The sequence below is a fragment of the Mus pahari genome, chromosome 3 (assembly GCF_900095145.1).
Source record: "Mus pahari chromosome 3, PAHARI_EIJ_v1.1, whole genome shotgun sequence".
Taxonomy (NCBI): Eukaryota; Metazoa; Chordata; class Mammalia; order Rodentia; family Muridae; genus Mus; species Mus pahari.
The window spans coordinates 19,921,253-19,943,148 of NC_034592.1; the positions used below are offsets into that span (position 1 = coordinate 19,921,253).

At 50.2% G+C, this 21,896-nt stretch overlaps 1 protein-coding gene across 2 annotated transcripts in view; it reads left to right on the plus strand.

Moving 5' to 3' along the window:
- Nucleotides 1–21,896, plus strand: part of Eng (endoglin) — a 37,238-nt gene that overhangs the window by 8,797 nt on the left and 6,545 nt on the right. Inside the window, exons 2-8 of one of the 2 annotated variants that reach the window (XM_021192681.2) lie at nucleotides 3,141–3,292; nucleotides 15,745–15,885; nucleotides 17,955–18,120; nucleotides 18,713–18,878; nucleotides 19,627–19,747; nucleotides 20,035–20,209; nucleotides 20,388–20,530. In XM_021192681.2, the coding sequence (XP_021048340.1) occupies nucleotides 3,141–3,292; nucleotides 15,745–15,885; nucleotides 17,955–18,120; nucleotides 18,713–18,878; nucleotides 19,627–19,747; nucleotides 20,035–20,209; nucleotides 20,388–20,530 (1,064 nt within the window). Of the gene's footprint in view, nucleotides 1–3,137; nucleotides 3,293–15,744; nucleotides 15,886–17,954; nucleotides 18,121–18,712; nucleotides 18,879–19,626; nucleotides 19,748–20,034; nucleotides 20,210–20,387; nucleotides 20,531–21,896 lie in introns of both variants that reach the window. The other variant, XM_021192680.2, reaches the window with a different exon arrangement.

Below are 21,896 nucleotides of genomic sequence, written 5' to 3' on the forward strand. Positions count from 1 at the left end.
ACAGCTATGAGGTTGTGATTGGACTCTGAAGAGAGTAGAGGCGCGCGTGGTGGCAGGCAGATTTCTGAGTTCGAGGCCAGCTTGGTCTACAGAGTGCTATACAGAGAAACCCTGTCTCGAAAAAACCAAAAAAAAAAAAAAAAAAAAAAAAAAAAAGAGTGGGGTGACTTTTGTCAGGAAGCACCCTCCTCGGTTCCTCGGTGTTGCAGACGCTCACAGCACCCACGGGAACCAAGGAGTTGAACATCAGAACTGACTTGCACAAAGCACACATCAGGGCTAGAACTAGACCCTCAGAGTTCACCCCCAGGGCCTGTTGCTGAGGGTCTGGGTCTCCTAGGGAAATTCTTTAGCCTCCCTAACTACCCGTGAAATGGGCATAAGAACCACCCACTGCCCTCCAAAGGCTGCTGTAAGGATCCGAGGAATGTACTCGTACAAAGCTTCCAGACAGGGAGAGTGATGGGACCTACTGTGTGGTTACTGTGCCTACCAATAAGGAGAGCGAGGCCTTTATGACCAGGCCATTGGGCTCCAGAGCAACTTGATGACCTCCGGGAGCTATTTGGGGTGGAATGGGGACTGGCTGTGTAAGGCCTGTGCTTGTAAGGTGAAGGAGGAGGAGGAGGAGGAGGAAGAAGAGGAGGAGGAGGGTCCAGACTTTTCCTCTGGAGGTCAGGGTCACCCAGTTCTCCAAGGGTGACTTGTTGGCCCCCAGCGGCGCCTCCTCCAACAGTTCCCAGGAGGCCCCAGCAGTTCCCTTGGTACCAGGGGATTGTTTTCAGCTGGCCTGGGCCCGCCTTGGGCTGCTGGAGACAGGCTCAGGCGTCACACTCCCTCCTGTCTCCCCATTCTCGTCTGTGGGGTGGGGGCAACCAGTATTCGAAAAGGCCCCAAAATAAATGGGCCTCTTATCTGATCTCCCAGCCTGGCCTGTTATCTGATCATTACATAATGGTCAGGCCCGCGGCCTCTCCTGCTGGCGCTGGCTGACGGCATGGAGGAGGCGGCCCCCATGCCAAAGGAACTGGGGTTCCTGGAAGTCTGGGGAGGGGGGCAGGGAAAGTCCGAAGATCTGTAGGCCAGATGGTGGGTCATGTGGAGGGAGTAGTCGGAGACCCAGAGGGCAGCCATACGTATGTATGACCTTGACGTGAGTGTCCTGTCTCTTGAGGCTGCAGCCTCCCCTTCTAGGTAGGAGTGGGGACGAACCAGAAGGAAAACTGACAAGAGGAAATGGTACCAACCCTTAGTCTGTGGGTGCGAGAGAAAACTCAGAATTAGCCCAGTCCTCAGCTTCGCCCCCACCCTTAAATGCAGGCAAGAAAACTACAGAAATGAAACTACCACATGCCCTGCCTCACAAATTGTTCTCAACAGCCTCCAGGGCCCGGTGCTTTCTCTTCCCATTGCCATTGCCGAGACCAGGATATGAAAGTCCCAAGTGCCGAAATCATTCCCTCAAACCACACGGCTAGTCAGAACTGGATGCTGGGCCTGGGATGCTGGGCCTGGCTCCCAGGAACTTGCTTTGAACCAAAATCCCGTCTTGCTCAAACACACAGATGTCTCTCTCGCGTTGCTAATGGGACTAGAGTAATGGCTGCTAAGGTTTGGGCTCTTACAGCAGCAGCAGCAGCAGATACCTGCTCCTATTCTCCTCCCAAGATGGAGATATCTGAGGGAGGGTGTTGGCGGGGTGTGAGGCAGCCATCTTACCTCCTTCTCGGACCTCAGTGGCTCTGGGCCCAACAAGCTAGCTACAAAGGTGGGGGAGAAGGCTGGCCAGGTCACAGGCGCCTGGGGTTCAGGAAGAGCCGGCCTGCCCCCCATCCTCGGCACTGGCGTCAGCTGGACGTGAAGCCTGGCCCTCCTCGCCCATCTTTGATCTCCAAGAAAACAGGAAGTGAACACGACAAGATGGAGACATAAACTTCCAAACAGCCTCCCCTTCTCTGTCCCTCCTCCACAGCCCCCCTTCCCCTCGGCACATTCCTTAGGACGAGGTGTAGGGGCCTCATTTCCTCTTCCTCCTCTGCTGGGTCAGGGTGAAATTCCATCCCTCTCCCTTGGGACCCGTGTTTCCGGGCCGCCCTGCGGCAGGCAGACTGCGAGGCCTGCTCCACATCACCGCCTTCAACCTGGGCTGCTCCCCCTGAGGCAGGAAATTCCCTCCTCAGAAACAGCCTCTCAGGGATGGGCACCTTGAGGTCTGGAAAGGGAAACCCGTTTCCCTCCCTCAACCTCACCCAGGACACACACTCCTTCCTTTGGCTTGAACTGGCCTTAAGACTTGGGGTCCACCATGGGCCCTGCCCCTTAGGTCACCCTGCCAGCAATAGATAGCTAGGCACCGTGGCACCTGTCTTTAATCCCAGCACTGGGGAGGCAGAGACAGGCCATCTCTGTGAGTTCAAGGCCAGCCTGGTCTACAGAATGAGTTCTAGTCCAACTGAGACTATACAGTGAGACCTTGTCTCAAAAATACAAAAAGAACAAAAAACAAACAATACTTCTGAAAATTAGTTAAAATTTAATTTCAGGCAAACTGTTTTTGTAATATAAGTATATAATTATATATTTAAAATTATACCTTGAAAAATGATTCATGTTTATCTGAAATTCAGACTTATTAGTACCCTGACTCTTACCTTCCGACATTATACCTAGTAACACTATGATCCTAGGAGAGACTTTCTCCGGCTGTGTCTCAGCGTCCCCATCTGTGGAAAGTATGAAATGATATCTACCATGTAAGGTAGCTATGAAGATGTCACACGCCTTGAGCTCTGGGCTCATACGTGTACCTAGGAAATGTTCAGAAAGTGAATGTGGTTGTATCCAGGCGAGGTGGTGCACACCTGTGAACCCCAGCATTTGGGAGGCAGAGGCTGGAAGACCCGAAGGTCAAGACCATCCCTGGCTACATGACAGCTTGAAGCCAGCCTGGGCTACCACGGCTCTGCCTCCAAATAACAACAACAACAACAACAACAACAACAACAATTCTTAAAGAGAATAGGAATGCAATTAGTACCCTTCCCTCCCAGTGCTGGGAATTGCCTTGCCCACACTAGACAAACACCCCTGCCCCATACTCCTCTTACCTAACCTGCTTTCCCTCTGTGCTTTCCCAGCAGGTCTCGCAGAAAGAGTCGGTTGTGATCTTCAGCCCGTGGACCCCACAAGGGGTGAGGTGACATATACCACCAGCCAGGTCTCCGAGGGCTGTGTAGCTCAGGCTCCCAATGCAGTTCGTGAAGTCCATGTTCTCTTCCTGGATTTTCCCGGAGTGAGTACCTCAGGCAGGTTTGGTGGGGTCCCTTAGGAATCGGAGGAGACGGGGTGAGGGTGCCATCTTGTGGCTTTACTAGCGCCTCAGTCATGAGNCTGATGGGGTGGGTCCTGGGGGGGCCCTTAAGAGGTAAAAGGGATGATGTTCTGGACCGCATCACAAGAGCCAGCTGGAGGACCGGTGACAAGGCTCATGGATGAGGGAGCTTGTGGTTCACCGGGTGAGGGCACTTACCGCCATGCACGATGACGTGAGTTCAAGTCTCTGAACCTACATAAGTGAAGAACATCTTCCTCAAGTTGTTCTCTGACTTGAGTGAGTGCTCGTTTACACACACACACACACACACACACACACACACACACACACACACACACACACTTTTTTTTTTCCAAGACAGTTTCTCTGTGTAGCCCTGGCTATCTTGAAACTCACTCTGTAGACCAGGCTGTCCCTTGAACTCACAGAAATCCGCCTGCCTCTGCCTCCAGAGTGCTGGGATTAAAGGCGTGCACCACTGTGCCTGGCAAAGAAAAAAAAGAAAGGACCCAGATAGAAAAGAGCTGGTTAAATGTCTCAGTGTGAACTAGGGGAGCTTGTACCTAGATGCAGCTAGTGATGGGGCGCTCATAGCCTTTCAGAGGACATGAGTCCACTCTAAGCTGGGCTTTGGAGAAGTGGTTGAGTTCCAGTCTACCTCACCTCAAACATCTGCGACTCCACTAGGCATCCTTTGGGATCCAAACCCAGCAAGCCAGCCTCAAGTCTGATCCCCAGCAGCCTGCCCCCAGTTTGTCTAGATGGAGAGCCGCAATAGCCCACTTGTCAAATGCTCGCTGCATGCTGGGTGTTAGGCTGCAGCCTGCTGTCACCTAGGAACCAGCTTGGTTTGGTTGATTAGTTGTTTTTTTTTTTTTTTTTTTTTTTGAACTAGGGTTCATGTCACCCAGGCTGGCTTCCGTTTTGCTATACAGCTAAGGATGCCCCTCATCTTCCTATCTTCATAGTTCTGGGATTATAGGTACGTGTACCACGTCAGACTTATGTGACCCTGGGTTTCAGGGTCAGGGTCTCTGTCTGCCAGGCACATTCTACCAACTGAGCTACATCCCTAGCCATGGATACAGACATGGCGGGGGCTCATTAAGGTCCATTATTATTCTCATTTCTTGGAGGAGGAAATCGAGTCTGGCCTTGAGAAATAAAACATGAACTGAAAGTCAGAGGACAGACACACCAGAATCCTAGGGACCTCAGAGCCAAGGTCACGTTCATTGACCTGCCAGGGCTGCAGCCCACGTCTAGCTGATGTGGACTAAGGCCACAAGAATGAATTAAGAGCATGGGATGAATTTGTAGCCAACCTGCCCCTAAAACTGTTGAGTTGCTTTGCATTTTGTGTAGTGATAAGAAGGTGCCCAGACCACCAATATCGGGGGGCCCTGCCTGCCACAAGGACTGTGGGCTTTGATAACCCCCAAGATACAGATAGCACCAAATACATTTTATTTGGCTTTCATAAGCATAGCAATTGTTTTTCAAGTCAGTAATGATATGGAAAAATAAGAAGCTTTCCTGTAAGTTCATTTTGTTCTTAGGTTTAGGCCCTTCTGGGTGATCTTGGGGTCTCCTGACAGCAAAGCCAGGCAGAGGAAGGTCCCAGCCAGATGGCCAGGTCTCTGGGACACAGGTGTGTAGACAACTCCAGCCAGGACACAGGAGGCAGGGGTTCAGGCAGGGTACTTCAGCTGCTAAGCTTAGGCAGGGCTTCCTGGAGGGAGTGACAACACCTCCAAGTGTGAGCACAGCCGCGGAGAGGGTATCGGAGAGGGTATAAGCAGAGGGAGGGAGGTTCCCGCTCAGACTCTGACATGACCTTGAGGTTCACCTAGGAGCAGAACTGGAGAAATGGCAGTTATTGAGAACTTGGTTTTTAATCTATGAGCAATGGCGTCCACTGAAGGATTTTTAGGGCTGTGTTATGTGTGGAGTGCCACAGTAACTCATGGCGTAGTCCAAGGATTCCAGCATCTGTGACAAGAGAATTTCCTTGTAGCCCTCTGCCCCTTCCAGAGAACTCTACAGATCATGGGACATTTTTATGTTCACTCTTCGGTGTTTTGGAGACATGGTTTCTCTGTGTAGCCCTGGCTGTCTGGGAATTCACAGAGATCTGCCTGCCTCTGCCTCCCAAGCACTAGGATTAAAGACTTACGGAGCAGCTGCCACCTCACTTCCCAACCAACCTGGTGACATCTAACCCTCCAGCCCTAGAATTGTGAAAGATATGCATTTTGAAGGGATAGTGAAGAGAGCTGGGGTCCCAGGGTTCAGTCCTAGACCTGTCATTGGCCTGCACCTTGCATAGTGCTTGGGCTGCTAAAGGTACACCCCTCATATTTTTCTTGGGTTCAGAGGCTCATTCAAGAATAATGAAACTATGGAACCTGGTCCAGGGCCTGGCCTATTCCAAATAATTAATATATTCCATAATGAATGCATGTTTGTATAATGAATGCATTCAAACGGGACCACGATATGGTGTTTGGGAGCACAGCTTTTAGTCAGGCGTTGCTGTGTGAGTCTGAGCTCCCAGTTACTCAGGAGGCTGAGGCAGGAGGATGGCTTGTAACAGTACAAGTTTTTGGTCATCCTGGCCAACGTAGTGAGAGTTTGCTCAGAAAACAAACCAAGGAAAGAGGACGCAGTGTCTGGAGCCAGTCAGTCCTATCTGAACCTCAGCTAATCTCACGGCCACATCGCTTTGTTGGCAAAGCTATCTGAACCTTGGTCTTCCCACGGGAAACGTGGAGACAATGATAATCTTTCCTACCTCACAGGTTACTGTGAGACTCCAGGATAAAGAAAGCAGAGCACAGGACACAGAACCTGCCCACAGCGAAAGCTCTAGTTTGGCTGTTATAAGTTTTGTCATTATTACTATGTTTCTTGGACTCCATTTTTCATCTGTAAATACTTGGACATGACCCAGTTTCCAAACATCTTCCATTTAGATTATTACTCTTTAAACCTCACACTAGTTCAAACCCAATGGAGAAGAGGAGGCAGAAACTGAAGATCCATCTTCGGTCAGGCTAACAGAGGTTGAGGCTCGTGGAGTTCCTAGCCTATCTGTCCGTGACCCTGTTCAGTCTTGGTGCTTTGATCACCAAGGAGCCTGTGACCTGCTGAGCACTGACCTTCCTTCCTGAAAGTCTCCAAGAACGAGATCCATGCCACAGTCCCTCGCTACCAACTCTATGCGGGTGCTTGATGTTGTCAAGGGTAGAGATAGGAAATAAAGCTGAGCCAATCACAGGCCAAGAATCGATGTGAGTGAGCGAGTGAGTGAGCAAGTGAGCGAGCAAGTGAGCGAGTGAGTGAGAGAGTGAGCGAGCGAGTGAGCGAGTGAGTGAGTGAGCGAGCAAGTGAGCGAGTGAGTGAGAGAGTGAGCGAGCGAGTGAGTGAGTGAGTGAGCGAGTGAGTGAGCGAGTGAGCGAGTGAGTGAGTGAGTGATGGAGTTAGCCATCGTGGGAAGGATGAGAGGCTGTGGGTGACAGGGAGATACTCACCCGTTGTAGAGAGGAAGGGGTTTGGGGGCTGCACATGGAGCTCAGTTGTTAGGGTGCTTGTCCATCATGAAGTTTGATCCCCGACATCTCATAAACAGCGAGTAGGGCAGCACCGGAGAGGCAGATGCAGGAGCATTAGAAGTTCCGGGTCAGGCTAGAGCCGTGGCTCAGCAGCGAAGAACACTTGCTGCCCTTTCAGAAACCCCACGTTCTGTTTCCAGCACCCACATCAGGCAGCTCACACCCCCCTGTAACTGCAGCTCCAGAGGCCCCAACACCCTCTTCTGGCCTCTATGGACACCCACATACAGACACATACACATAGTTAAGAATAATTGTTTTTAAGTTCAAGGTAGCATGGCACGTGCAAAGGCCTAAAGGCCAATTGCGTGGGTGAGCAGGCCTAGTGGGGGAGGCGCTGCCTCTCCTGACCTTTGGCCTCCTTTGTCAGTTCCTGGCACAGAAAGATGGCTTTCTCGTCCATCCCCACATGGCTTTAGAACCATCAGATTTCTTCTGTGTGTGTGTGTGTGTGTGTGTGTGTGTGTGTGTGTGGTAGATGAGTGGTGGTAGCCAAGAACCTCAGGAGAGTGGCATTTGAAGTGTCTTTGTCTGTCTGTCTATCTGTCTGTGTGTGTGTGTGTGTCTGTGTGTTGAGGAAGTCTATAGACAAACCAGGGGCTGCTGGGCAGGGGTTATCTCACTGGGTCCCCAAAGGACAGGCCGGAGCCTGGATTCCGGGAGGGGCCTAGGGTCACATCCTGACCTTCAAGACAGGAACCGGCCTGGTGCCTCAGCGATTCCCATCAGCTGACTACCCTGTTCTGCTGTCCCAGACCTAGGCAGCCAAGCTTGTTTGGCTGCTGATTTGCTACCCCCCCCCCCCGGGCCTGGGCAAACTCAGGGAGCTCCTTCCTCAAGATAGGAGCCAGCCAGGCTCTGACTCATGCCTAGGCAGAGGGGGCACGCAGACAGTGAGCCAGGGGAACCCCCATTGATTGCCCTCAGCTATCATGGGCGACAGTGAGGGGCTGGGGAAGGCAGGGTGGCTCTGAGAAGTAGTACCACACTGAACAGTCTCTCTGTCACCCATTTCCGGGGACACCTCTGCTCCACAGTGGGAAACCTGCAGCATTGAAGGGAGGTGCCTAGAATCCTTCTCTTACACCGCAGCGCCTGCTCTTGGCGCCCAGAACCCCTGAGTGTCTTGCTCAGTTGTGTCTGAGCTTAATCTGCAGGCCACAGGGGAGTGGCTCTTATTATTGTCTCCAGAAAAGGATCCTGCTGGGCTGATGCAAGTTCTTCTCTACCTGAAGAATAGCAGAGCTGGCTCTGGGGGAGGCAGCCCAGAGGATTCTGGGCTGGGTTTCCCCCATGTGGACACATGAGCACACTCACTTTGCTCTCAGAAGCAGGCTGAAGAGACCAAGGGGTCCTGGGGTGGGAGCTTTCTTTGTGTCTTTGTGCCATGCCTTGCAGGTGGTGAGCAGGGAAGGGAACCAGTGTAGCAGGGTCAGGTGGCTACACAGGGACTCTCATCATCTCCCCAGCTTCAGCACTGTGTCACCCTGAGAGTACACATTTATTAGGTAGATGGACAGATGGACAGATAGGTAGTAGACGAACAAAAATGAGGGGGCCCATAAAGCCAGAAGAAAATCGAATGAAGTCTTTTAAGTGCTGAAAGTAAACAGCTGTGAATCAAGAACACTGTACCCACAAAACTATCTTCCAAAACTGAAGAATAAAGAAAGGTATTTTGAGACAGACACAAATGAAGGTAAGTCATGGTTAGTAAAGGACAGCAGGCAGTCCTCGGTGGAATACCTTACAGGGAAGAAGCCCGACTAAACACACTGGCCTGGGAAAGAAGTCACAGTGCCCAACCTGGCAACTCAGCAAGCCCTAAATCTTGTATGAAAGCAAGAAAAGAAATACCAATAACATCGCAAAGCAGAACAAACCTAGCACACTTACAGGAAGAAGCAAAACGCCCCTTACAGTTCTCTTACAGGTAAATTGTTTCAGCAGTTTCTCTTCTTGTTGGCTTATAGTTTAGTGCATCACAGTTAAATAGGACACTGTCTCTCTCTGTGTGTCTCTGTCTGTCTGTCTGTCTGTCTGTCTTTGTCCTCCCCCCACCCCTCATTTGTTGAGTCTTGACTTGTGTCCGAAGGCCAGTCTTGGAGAAGTTTCTGAGAAAATCTACTGAGGAAGACATGTGCGTTCACTCCCCATTTGGGTGGAATGATCTGTCCGTGTCTGTTAAGTCCAGTTCATCCACACTGTTCTTGACTCCAGAGTGGCTTTGCTAGCTTTTAGTTTGGAAGACCTGCTGAGTAGGAGAGTGAAGGATTGAAGTCTCCCCTTGCTACTGTATGAGGACCTGGTTGGTCTTTGTATCTTAGGGTGTTTGTTTTATGCAATTGGAGGCTCTAGTGTTTGGTGCATAGAAGTTAGAATTGTTGCATCATCTTGAGTTAATCTGTCCTGTCCTAGCCTGGCATAGTGGCCCACATCTTTAATCCCAGTACTCAGGAGACAGACGTAGGCTGATCTCTGAGTACAAGGCCAGTCTGGTCTACATAGAACATAGTTCCAGGACAAACAGGGCTACAGAGTTAGACCCTGTCTCAAAAATAAACAGGCGCCAGGCGTGGTGGTGCACAACTTTAATCCCAGCACTCGGGAGGCAGAGGCAGGCGGATTTCTGAGTTCGAGCCCAGCCTGGTCTACAAAGTGAGTTCCAGGACAGCCAGAGCTATACAGAGAAACCCTGTCTCGAAAAACCAAAAAATAAAAAAATAAAAAATAAACAGGCAAACAACACCAAAAGGTGGAGTCTGTTTTATCTCCTTTAACTAGTTTTGGGTTGAAGTTGACTTTGTCTAGCATAAGAATAAATTTCTATTGGCTTGGCAGTTTGTTTTCCATGCTTAGAGATGAAGTTTTGGGGTATCTTTGTTGGCTAAGTATGCTTCTCGGGGAGAGCATATAGCTAGTCCTTGTTATTTATCTAGCCCCTTAGTCTGTGTCATTGAACTTGCAGGGGTCCTTGTGCCTCCCGAGTGCCACACTTACAGGCATGTGCCACTGTATGCAGCTCAAACACATTGTGTTTAAATATATTTAAACATTTAAAAGGTTTTCAGACTAGACATGGCGGTACATCTCTTCAGTCCCAGCAATTGGGAAACAGAAACTTGAGGCCAGCTACCTCTACATAGTGAGTTCTAGGTCAGCCATAGCTACACAGTAAGACCTTGTTTCAAAAAAGAAAAAAAGAAGCCGGGCGTGGTGGCGCACGCCTTTAATCCCAGCACTCGGGAGGCAGAGGCAGGTGGATTTCTGAGTTCGAGGCCAGCCTGGTCTACAGAGTGAGTTCCAGGACAGCCAGGGCTACACAGAGAAACCCTGTCTCGAAAAACCAAAAAAAAAAAAAAAAAAGAAAAGAAAAGAAAAAAATCAGACTTGGGCTTGGAGAGATGGGGCAGCCCTCAAGAGCACATTCTGCTTTTGTAAGGATTCCAGTTTGATTCCCAGCACCCATGTTAGGTGGCTGTGAGCTGGGGATCTGACTCCCTATTCTGGCACATACACACATACACACACTACACATCACACACACACACACACATACACACACACACACACATACACACACACACACACACTGAAAACATTTCATTCAGAAGTCAGTCATGATGGCACATACCCATGACCCCAATATCCAAAGACTGAAGATGTTAAGTTTGAGGCCAGACTTGCACACAATGAGATTCTGTCTCAAAATGGGGTGGTGGCGCATCCCTTTAGGGCTACATAGAGAAACCCTGTCTCAAAAACTATTATTATTATTATTATTATTATTCATAATTTAAAATATTGGGGCCAACTGCAGTGTCACATTCCGGCTTCCCAGTTCTATGGGAAGTTGAGGCAGGAGAATCACTTGAGTGCAGGGCAAGGTGCCATCTCTTAAAATGAAAATAAAGAATCCCATCTGCATTAGTAGAATCTATCAGTGGACCCAGAGGGGCTGAGCTGGGCATCGTACAACCAGCTCTGAGGCCGGATCCCTGCATCTTCACACGTATGTGAGTAGGTGGGTTGTCTAGCTCCTGCTCCAGATCAAGCCCAGAGAGGAAGACTGAACGTCCAGACTCACAGAGCCACGTTTAATTCAGGTCTGTCTGACTCTGAACTCTTTGCCCGCGACACTCTTCCTGTGTGCACCGTCGCAGTCTGCTGAGGCAGACTTGGGCCTCCTCTGGGCTGGCCTGGGAGGGTGGGGGCTGTAGGCAGACCCAAGGCTCCGCTCATAGAAGAATTGCTGGAAACGGCTTTCTATAAGTGGCTACTAATACTCAGGGCCTCTTCACCGAAATCCCCCTTTACCAACACCAACCACTGGGCTAACAATGGCATCTGAGGGACAGCTGGTACCAAAATAGCAACTGGTCTCCCACCCACCCACTCGGGGAAGGACTTACACAGGCCCTTGCTGGCAGGCCTGGGGACAAGGAACTGGCACATACGTCATCCTTGCTGGGCCTCCAGATGCCCAGGAGCCCATGCTGAAGACAGGCAGCCCCTCGGGGGACGAAAGAGGGAAATCAGTATGCGTGCGAATGGCTGGCGTGGTGACTCAGGGTGGAGGGGAAGGGAAGTGTTTACTGTGGAAACCCTGGCGGAATGATTCTGGTAACTGGTCGTCATCAGCTAGGTCTGGGAGCACAGAGCCCCCAGAAGCTCTGCTTTCCAGTCTCCCCGTGTCTCACGCTGCTCACTCTGGGGCCTCGGTTTCTCTCAGCCCCTTCCTCTGTACATAAGACCCTGGTGACAATGGAATGGGAGTTTGCCTTATGAATTCGGGAAGAATTGCTGAAACTTGTCACAAGTGTCCTGTAGCCCCAGCGTCATGTGGTACCCGCAGCGGCATGACCGTGCCCTGACCTCCGATTCATTTTCTTCACTTCCTCTATCCAGGGCCCCTCCTGATCTCAGCTTCCAGCCCTTTCCTGCCCCCATTTCACAGATGAGTAAAGGGAGGCACCAAGGGATCGGAGCTACAGTCAATTAGCTGCAGGGTTCATGTCCAGGACACTTTCCAAATTCTGCTCATAGTTCTGGCTGTTGCAGCCCGTGTTGTCCTCCCAGAGTGACATTGCCTCATCTCCCTGTCTGTGAGTGTCTCCTGGCATAGTCTGCCAGGTTACTGACTCCATCTATCTGCTCTATGTGTGTCTCGAAGTCTTCCTTCCAGAGGTGGATGGGTGGAGTTGGTAGCAGTCTGAGTTGGGGGGGGGGAGAGAGAAAAGGATCTGATACTGGGCAGCCAAGTGCTGTGCGCTCCACTCAAGCCTGGTCCTGGACTGTGGACACCACACTCTCTTTGGGTGACTTCCATTCTAGAGCCTGGAAGCTGAGAAATCCCTGTGCCTGCTTTGGTCAGCCCGCACTTGCTGTGCGCTCAGCACAGAGCGTAGCATGAATACCATTAGACCGTAACACATGACAGGCACACAGTTGCTTTACTGAGGTAAAACTCACCGATTGGAAGTGTGCAGTCTAACTGAAAAGAGAAGTTTTAGGTTCAGGGAGAGACTCTGTCTCTAAGAAAATATAGACACATAGTTGTGTAACCAACCTGCGTTGTTCAAGCTGCTGGTACACAGCTATCAGGGTGAGCAGCAGGGTGGGTCACATGCTTTCCTCCAAAACTTGTCTTTTGTTTTTCTTTCCTTCTTTCTTTCCATTTATGTATGTGTATTTGGGAGGCAGAGACAGGTGGAGCTCATCGAGTTCAAGGCTGACCTAGTCTACTGCCCATCCTAGCCAGGGCTACATACACAGTGAGACGCTGTTTCAAAAAATAAAAAGGTATATGTATTATGTATGTCTCTGTATGTGGGTACCTGTACATGAGTTCGGGGACCCATAGAACCCAGAGGTGTCAGATTCCCTGGAGATGGATCGAGTGAGTTACAGGCATATATATATATATATATATATATATATATATATATATATATATATTGCATTTCAATCTATTTTTGGAGAGAAACTCTCTCTCTCTCTCTCTCTCTCTCTCTCTCTCTCTCTCTCTNATCTATTTTTGGAGAGAAACTCTCTCTCTCTCTCTCTCTCTCTCTCTCTCTCTCTCTCTCTTTCTCTCTCTCTCTCTCTCTCTCTCTTTTGGATATATGTAGCTATCCCAGAACTCACTATGTAGACCAGGCTATCCTTGAACTTACAGAGATCTACCTGCCTCTGCCTCCCAAGTGCTTGGGTCAAAGTTATATACCACTTCAACCATCTTAAAATGCATAATTTTTAAGATGAATAAAACAAGATACTTATGAAATCAAAATGTAAACCCATTAGTAAACATTATATGGTCTGGAGATACTGCTGAATGGTAGGATGTTTGTTAAGCATGCAAAAGACTGGGTTTGCTCCATAAAACTGTAAATTACTTTATTATTATTATTATTATTATTATCATCATCATCATTATTATTATTATTGGTGGTAGTATTTCCACATGTCTGAAATGCATTTTTTCATTATAAGTTACTGTGAGAATACTTATTTAAGAATAATAACCTAGGGGGCTGAAAGATGGCTCAGTGGTTAAGAGCACTGACTACTCTTCCAGAGGTCCTGAGTTCAATTCCCAGCAATCACATGGTGGCTCACAACCATCTGTAATGTGATCGGATGCCTTCTTCTGGTGTGTCTGAAGACAGAGACGGTGAAAAACCCTGCCTCAAAAACTAAAATAGAAAGTGGCAGAAAAAAATATCCAGACTGGATCTCTGGCCTCTACGTGTACACACACAGGCACATGAGTCTGTGCGTATGCACATACACTACACACACTACTGAGAATTAAGATAAAGGGGCTGGAGAGATGGCTCAGAGGTTAAATGCACTGGCTGCTCTTCCAGAGGTCCCGGGTTCAATTCCCAGGTCATGGCAGCCCCTAACTCTAGTTCCAGGGGATCTGACTCTCTCTTCTGGCCTCCATGGGGTCCAGGCATGCACATGACACACACACACACACACACACACACACGTTTAATTTTTAAAAGAATTAAAGATCACATAAAGGGAGCCACCAGGGCCACACCACTCGGCACATGTTGAAAACAAAGCGAGACCATTTGCTCCTTACCTCCGTGGTTGTAAAGAGTAACCTCGAACACAAAGAGTGATTAGGAGGGTCGGTTACTGAGTAGCGGAAATATTTCTGAGCAGATTTTTCCAGGGGCTGACACGCTAGCTCGTCTCTGGCTCTGTGACATCAGTCAGGGAAACAAGAGTGAGTCGATTAGAAGCCAGACCCTAAAACTTTCCACTGCTGTCTCCGCGCTAAACCGGTGCTCTGCTTTCTGACAGAAAACAGAGCTTGCAATCCGCTATCGCTCCCGGGCTGCATGCTGCTGGCAGGAACTGCCAGCCACTGTGTCTGGGAAGATTTCCACTTGTCTTTGTTCTCTGAGACACCACAAGGCTTCTGAGGCACCGACCTGGACCAGGCGCCTTTGTCTCCTGCTCATTCCCCCTCCCTCACCATCTCATGGGCAGACTCTGGGATTAGCTTTGTTCTGGTCATCTTTTCTTTTCTTCTGAGTCTTCGTGTCAGAGATTGACATTGCCAGCCTTCCGTGTGACCATGGGCAAGCCACCTCACTTCTGTGACTCGGTTTCCTAATTTGTGAGCGTTTTTAACGGTACCCGCCTCTTAGGGTGTTTCCGTGGAACTCATGTGTAAATGTGGGTGGAACCAGGTCGCCCGCGCGTGTGATCTGCCACTGAGCCGCCATGCCAGCTCTAGGAACAATTGTGAATGGTTAGAGTGAGCATCAGAGTGGCCTCCCAGGGACAACTAGAGAAGAAGAGAGGACAGAGAGAAAGGACTCACTGCTTCCATGCATAGCTTAGCCTTCAGACACGTACAGGCCCAGGTTACAGCACACAGTCAATGAAAATCATCCTGACTGGATGTGCTGGCATGTGCGTGACGTTCCAGCACTGAGCTGTGTAGGAAGAGTAACGAGTTCGAGGCCAGCCTGGGCACGAAGCAAGAACCTTTGAGGAGAAGGAAGTGGAAAAGGAAAGGAAAGATGAATCTTGCAATCCTGAATGTTACGTCAAGCACAGAGCTGACTTAGTTTGTCCTCTTTTTTGCTTGGTTGGGACCAAGCTCATTCATTGATTGATTCATTCATTCCCTCTTTCCTTTTTTTTTTTTAATTTATTTATTTATTTTATGTATATGAATACACTGTAGCTGTCTTCAGACACACCAGAAAAGGACACTGGATCCCATACAGTTGGCTGTGAGCCACCATGTGGTTTCTGGGAATTGAACTCAGGACCTTTGGAAGAGCAGTCAATGCTCTTAATCACTGAGCCATCTCTCCAGCCCCCAGCCTTCTTTCTTTATTAACTTACTTATTTTTTTGTTTAATTCGTACTTATTTACTTAGTGTGTTTCTGCGTGCATGGGTGCGTGTGTGTGTGTGTGTGTGTGTGTGTGTGTGTGTGCGCATGTGTGCGTGTGTGCTCATCACAGTCCTGGTGCACAGCTCAGTGGGTAACCTGCAGGAGTCAGGACTCTCCTTCCACCAGGTGGCTTCTGGGAATTGAACTCAGGTCTTCAGGCTTGGCAGTCATGCTTGTTGAACCCGTCCCTCTTATGTTTTCGTGAGGGATAGATGCTACCCTGCAGACGGGTAACTGGCGAGAGGGTAGGCAGGTCAAGCCAAGGAGGGGGACAGTGGACTAACCGTCAGCCATCCGTGAAGCATCGCTGCCTCGCTGGCTGCAAACCGGACTGATATATCTACATCCATGACTCTTCTCCAGATGCTGTCACATCTGGAGCTGACTCTTCAGGCATCGAAGCAAAATGGCACCGAGACCCGGGAGGTGTTCCTGCTCCTCGTTTCGAACAAAAGTGTCTTCATGAAGTTCCAGGCCCCGGAAATCCCACTGCACTTGGCCTACGTGAGTGTGTGACTCCTAACTCCAGGCAGGCGGTGGGAAACCCCTGCCTGGTGTCCCTCTCTGGGAGCAACATGGCATACCAGAAAGGCAGAGGCAGATAGGGACAGGACCAGAAGGTGCCAGAGGAGGCAGAGGTGGGCAGGAGAGGTGAAGACGCTCACAGATGGACACATAGACCAGCGTGGTGGAGACACCATGGAAAATCCCCTCCCAAGTCCAAGGGCCTGGTCTCCCTCCCCAGAGTGCCCTTCCCGCTCTCACTGAGAGGGGTCATGTCACGGAGACCTTGCCATGGTGCCTCTCCATCCAGTCCCTTCCTCACCCGCTACCCAGCGTTGAGGAGCTGCCAGGGTCCCGAATGACACTTGGAATGCAAGCTCTGGCTGGAGGGTTGCAGCTGCAGCCCAGCCTGATTGCATCTTTTTACTTGCTCTGAACACTCACAGTGACAGCCCTGAACCATCTGTGTGCAGATCACTACCTGGAGACCAGAGACCATAAGCCAGGGGCCTGATAAACGTCGTGCTCTTTAGTCACAGCTGTATCCCTGTTTTCCTGGGGTTAATGCCTGCAGAGTAGGCAGTGTGCTCTATTATATCTCCTCTGACTGTCATGCTGTCCTCCTTAATATCTAACTTGAAGCCCTCCTGCTGCTGCTACCTCAGCTCAAGGGAGCTTGGAGAATAGTCCTAGCTGCTTCCTCTAGATCACCTCCTCCAGGAAGTCCTCTTCATTTCCTTCCCTAGCCCAACAGACCCCAGAGGAGCCTAAGAGAGGTAGTAAGGTTTGGGATCTCCCCAGATTCCCCATCCCCAGCATAAAATTTAATCTAGTTTTATGTATATGGGTATTTTGTCTGCATGTGTGTCTGTACCATATGTGAGCCTTGTGCCTGTGGAGGCCAGAAAAATGTTGCATTCCCTATGGCTTTAGTTACAGATGGCTGTGAACCACCATGTAGGTGACTAGGAATTGAACCTGGGTCCTCATGAGTGAAGAGTCAGGGCTCTTAACCACTGAGCCATCTTTCCAGATCTGCTTTTTGCTTTTCTTTTTTTCTTTTTCTTTTTCTTTTCTTTTTTTTTTTTTTTCCAATTTTTTTGAGACAGTGTTTCTCTGTGTAGCCCTGGCTGTCCCGGAACTCACTCTGTAGACCAGGCTGGTCTCGAACTCACAGAGTTCTGCCTGCCTCTGCACTCAGGTGCTGGGATTAAAAGCACAAGCCACCACTACCAGGCTCCAGCCTTGGTTTTTGTTATTTATTAAATAATATCCTCTATCTTTTGTTTTTGTTGTTGTTGTTTTGTTTTGTTTTTCTTTTTTGGTTTTTCGAGACAGGGCTTCTCTGTATAGCCCTGGCTGTCCTGGAACTCACTTTGTAGACCAGGCTGGCCTCGAACTCAGAAATCCGCCTGCCTCTGCCTCCCGAGTGCTGGGATTAAAGGCGTGCGCCACCACCGCCCGGCATCTCTCTCTCTAGTTTCTTAATGGTGAGCTTCCAGAGTCGGCAGAACCCCATCTGTCTTCATTCATTTACTCGTTCATTTTTTTCTCATACCTTTCTTCCTTTCCCCTTCCACTGTCCCCTTCCCCATGCACTGGGAGTACCTACTATGTGGCAGGTCTCAAGGTGCAGCTGGAATATCAGATCCCCCAATGAACAAAGGCTCGGAGCCTTCAATGAGTCAAGTGCTGTGTGTGGGTGGACACCAAGATTTCCCTCCCATCCCCTCAGAGTGCAGACGGTGACAGACAGTAGCTACATTGGTGCCATTATATATGGTTTGAATGAGTGCCTCATAGTGAGGGTAAAGCGAGGGCAGACAGACAAACGGACAAACAAATGTGTGTCTCTGTACAGCCGTCACATGCAGGAGGGAGATGGAGCAGATCTGCCTATGCTAGCAGAGGTACTAGGGGGCTCTGGGCTGACTGACGGCTTCCGAGCCTGGTCATTTGAGACTGCCCGGCAAGCCTGGTCATTTGGGGTCCTGACCTCTTTGTTGCCAGCCAGACTGAGCTGACTCCCAGATTGGTAGGAAATGACTCAGCACTCCGTGTCTCCACAGGACTCCAGCCTGGTCATCTTCCAAGGGCAGCCAAGAGTCAACATCACACTGCTACCATCCCTTACCTCCAGGAAACAGATCCTCGACTGGGCAGCCACCAAGGGCGCCATCACCTCGATAGCAGCACTGGATGACCCCCAAAGCATCGTCCTCCAGTTGGGCCAAGGTCAGCTCCTTCAGTTGCTTCTGGGTTCAGGTTCAATTGCAGAGGAGACTGTGCAAACTCCTGATTTGGGCACTACCAGCCTGTGGTGGCATATGATTTGCCCACAGTCAAATGCGACTGGCTGGTGCCCTCTGCAGTTAGTGACTGCTTCTGCATCACATAGCAGATGAGAAATGCCAGATTTTTGACTCGATTGGTAGAGCACGTGCATAGCGTTAAGCCCTAGAGCCCTAGAGCATGGTGGCATGGACCTGTAGTGCCAGCACTCAGGGGGCAGAGGCAGGAGAATCAGGAGTTCAAGGTCATCCTCTGCGACATAGCAAGTTCAAGGCTGCCCTGGAGCTTGCTGGTCAGCCAGTCTAGCCAAGTATGCGAGCCAGGTTCAGTGAGACACTGTGTCTCAAAAAAATACTATGGAAAGTAATTAAGGAAGATGCTTGACCTGTGCTGGGTGGGGTGGGGGGACTGCACTCTTGACGCCGGCTACTCAGTGGTAAGTCATCCCCAGCCCTGTTAAGCTCTGTCCTGAATGTCCTCATCAATGCCTTGTCTGAAGGTTGGATCAGACCCTCTGATATATTTGTCTCCACAGACCCAAAGGCACCATTCTTTTGCTTGCCAGAAGCTCACAAGGACATGGGTGCCACACTTGAATGGCAACCACGAGTCCAGACCCCAGTCCAAAGCTGTCGCTTGGAAGGTGTGACTGGCCACAAGGAGGCCTACATTCTGAGGATCCTGCCAAGTTCTGAGGCCGGGTAAGCTAGCCTTTGGGTGTATTACCCAATCAGATCCCAGCCTCCAAGTGTATTACCCAATCAGATCCTAGCCTCCAGGCGTTTGTTGTTGTTGTTGTTTTGTTTGTTTGTTTGTTTGTTTGTTTTTCAAGACAAGGTTTCACTGTGTAGCTCTAGCTCCCTGGAACTCACTTTGTAGACCAGGCTGGCCTCGAACCTCCAGGCGTATTAACTTTCCTATTGCTGAGATAAAACACCCCGACCAAGGCAATGTGTAGAAGAGTTTATTTTGGGTTCGCAGTTCCAGAGGGTCAGAGTTCACAACAGCAGAGTGGAGGTTGCAGGCAGCAAGCAGCTGGAGCAACAGCTAAGAGCTCACATCTTTTTTTGATTGTTTGTTTGTTTGTTGTTTTTTTCGAGACAGGGTTTCTCTGTGTAGCCCTGGCTGTCCTGGAACTCACTTTGTAGACCAGGCTAGCCTCGAACTCAGAAATCCGCCTGCCTCTGCCTCCCAAGTTCTGGGATTAAAGGTGTGTGACACCATTGCCCGGCTAAGAGCTCACATCTTGAACCACACAGGCAGGAGGCAGAGAGCTCACCAAAGCCCACCCCTTGCATTCTGCATCCTCCAGGAAGGCCCACTTCCCTGAGCCTTCCCAAACTGGGATCAAGCTTTCAGATGCTCAAGACTTACAGATGATGTCTCATTCAAACCAGCACACCAGGTCTGTCCCTATATTAAGGCCCACAACCCATCTGCCCCCTGCAGGCCCCGGACAGTGACCATAACGATGGAACTGAGTTGCACATCTGGGGACGCCATTCTCATCCTGCACGGTCCTCCGTATGTCTCCTGGTTCATCGATATCAACCACAGCATGCAGATCTTGGTGAGCCTTGTACCCCCGCTCCAGCTGAGACCTTACACACCTTCCCCAGCTTCCTACCTTCATCTAAGTTGTTAAAGTAAAGGCCACTTCCAGGAAGCTTGTCTTGATGGGCCAGGGAATCCCTTAACCCAGCCTGGTGGGCCAAGGAAGACTCCTGGAGATACAAACTCTGAGCTGGGTTAGAGGTCAAAAGGGAAACAGAGAAGGTGAAGGAAGGGACAGCAAGGCCCGGGCGAAGGGCAGGCGTCTCCGTAGGTAAGACTCCAGCTCTCTTTTTCTGCCTTCAGACCACAGGTAACTACTCCGTCAAGATCTTTCCAGGAAGCAAGGTCAAAGGCATGGAGCTCCCAGACACACCCCAAGGCCTGATAGGGGAGGCCCGCAAGCTCAATGCCAGCATTGTCACTTCCTTTGTGGAGCTCCCTCTGGCCAGCAATGTCTCCCTGAGAGCCTCCAGCTGCGGTGAGCCACAGCCCTCTGTGCCCCTGTTGCAGACCTGTCGTTCCTCCCTTCCCATCACTTGCCCCTGTCTGTTCTTTGAGCTTGGCTGCTTTCTCTGAGCCTCACTGGCCTCATCGGCCACCCGAGAACTCAGCTGCTAGGGCACGCCCAGTGACGGTCCACCCCACCCACTCCATAGGTGGTGTGCTCGAGACCTCCCCTGCGCCCGTTGTGACCACACCTCCCAAGGACACATGCAGCCCCATGTTACTCATGTCCCTGATCCAGCCAAAGTGTGGCAATCAGGTCATGACTCTGGCACTCAATAAAAAACACGTGCAGGTAAGTAAAGTCCTGCCCCTCCTCCTTGAGATGGCCTGGGCAGCTGGTCCCTTGCCAAGAATGTCAGGGGCCCAGCCCAGGCAGTAAGAGCAAGTCGCATCCCTGTGCAAGCCTCGGTTTTCTCAGTTGTGAAGTACAGTTTGAACAGAGCACAGAGCCGTGCACTGGTGTTCTCAGAACCTGGGAGGCTGAGCGAGGAGGATGGTGAATTTCAGGTGGACTAGGCTACATAGAAGGTATAAAATAGGATCATCCTCAACTACATAGGGAGTTTGAGGATAGCCTAGGCTACATGAGCCCCAATCTCAAAACACAAGTAATAATCATGCCAACATTAGGTAGTCATTATTAATCTTTGTTTATTTGTTTTCTTTTTGAGACAGGGCTTCTCTGTGTAGCCCTGGCTGTCTTAGAACTCACTCTGTAGACCAGGCTGGCCTCGATCAAAGGTGTGCACCACCACTGCCTGGCTTGGTCATTATTATTAATCTTAATGGTGGTTGAGCCAGGTGGTCACAGAAATTTGTATTATGTGGCCTTTGCATGATTGATGAATCCAAAAGACACTGTGCAGGCTGGGGAGATGGCCAGGGGGGTAACGTGTCTGCCATGCAAGCATGAGGACCTGATTTTGATTCCCAGCACTAGGAGGCAGAGAAAAGGGAGCCCTGGGGTCTCTCTGTCCAGCCAGGCTAGCCAATCCGTGAGGTCCAGGTTCAGTAGGAGACCCTCCCTCTCTTGCCAGGGGTGGTAGCTTGAGCTTTTAATCCCAGCACTTGGGAGGCAGAGGCAGGCAGACCCCTGAAGGTTCAAAGGCCAGCCTGGTCTACAGAGTGAGTTCCAGGCCAGCTAGGGCTATGGAGAGGGAGAGGGGGAGGGGGAAAGAGAGAGACAGAGACAGAGAGAGACACAGAGAGACACAGAGAGATCAACGGGATGACCCAGTGGCGAGACATTTGCACACAACCTGCTCACCTGAGTTCAAGCCCCAGAACCCAGCAGAACCCACAGGAGGGCAGAAAGAAGAACAGCCCCACTAAGCTGTGCCCTGTGTGCCCTGCCCAGGGCGCACACTCAATGACAATAACAGGTTAGTTTTAAAAGCAAGGCGCAGTAGCAAACTCTGTGCTCCACACATGAGCACCTATGTGCAGGTGTACATATATATGGTAGAAAGACCACACACACACACAGAGTATATAAACTGCACGCGCGCGCGCACACACACACACACACACACACACACACACACAGAGAGTATATAAACTTCACACACACAGTATATAAATTGCACACACACACATACACACACACGAGTATATAAACTTCACACACACATAGTATATAAATTGCACACACACATACA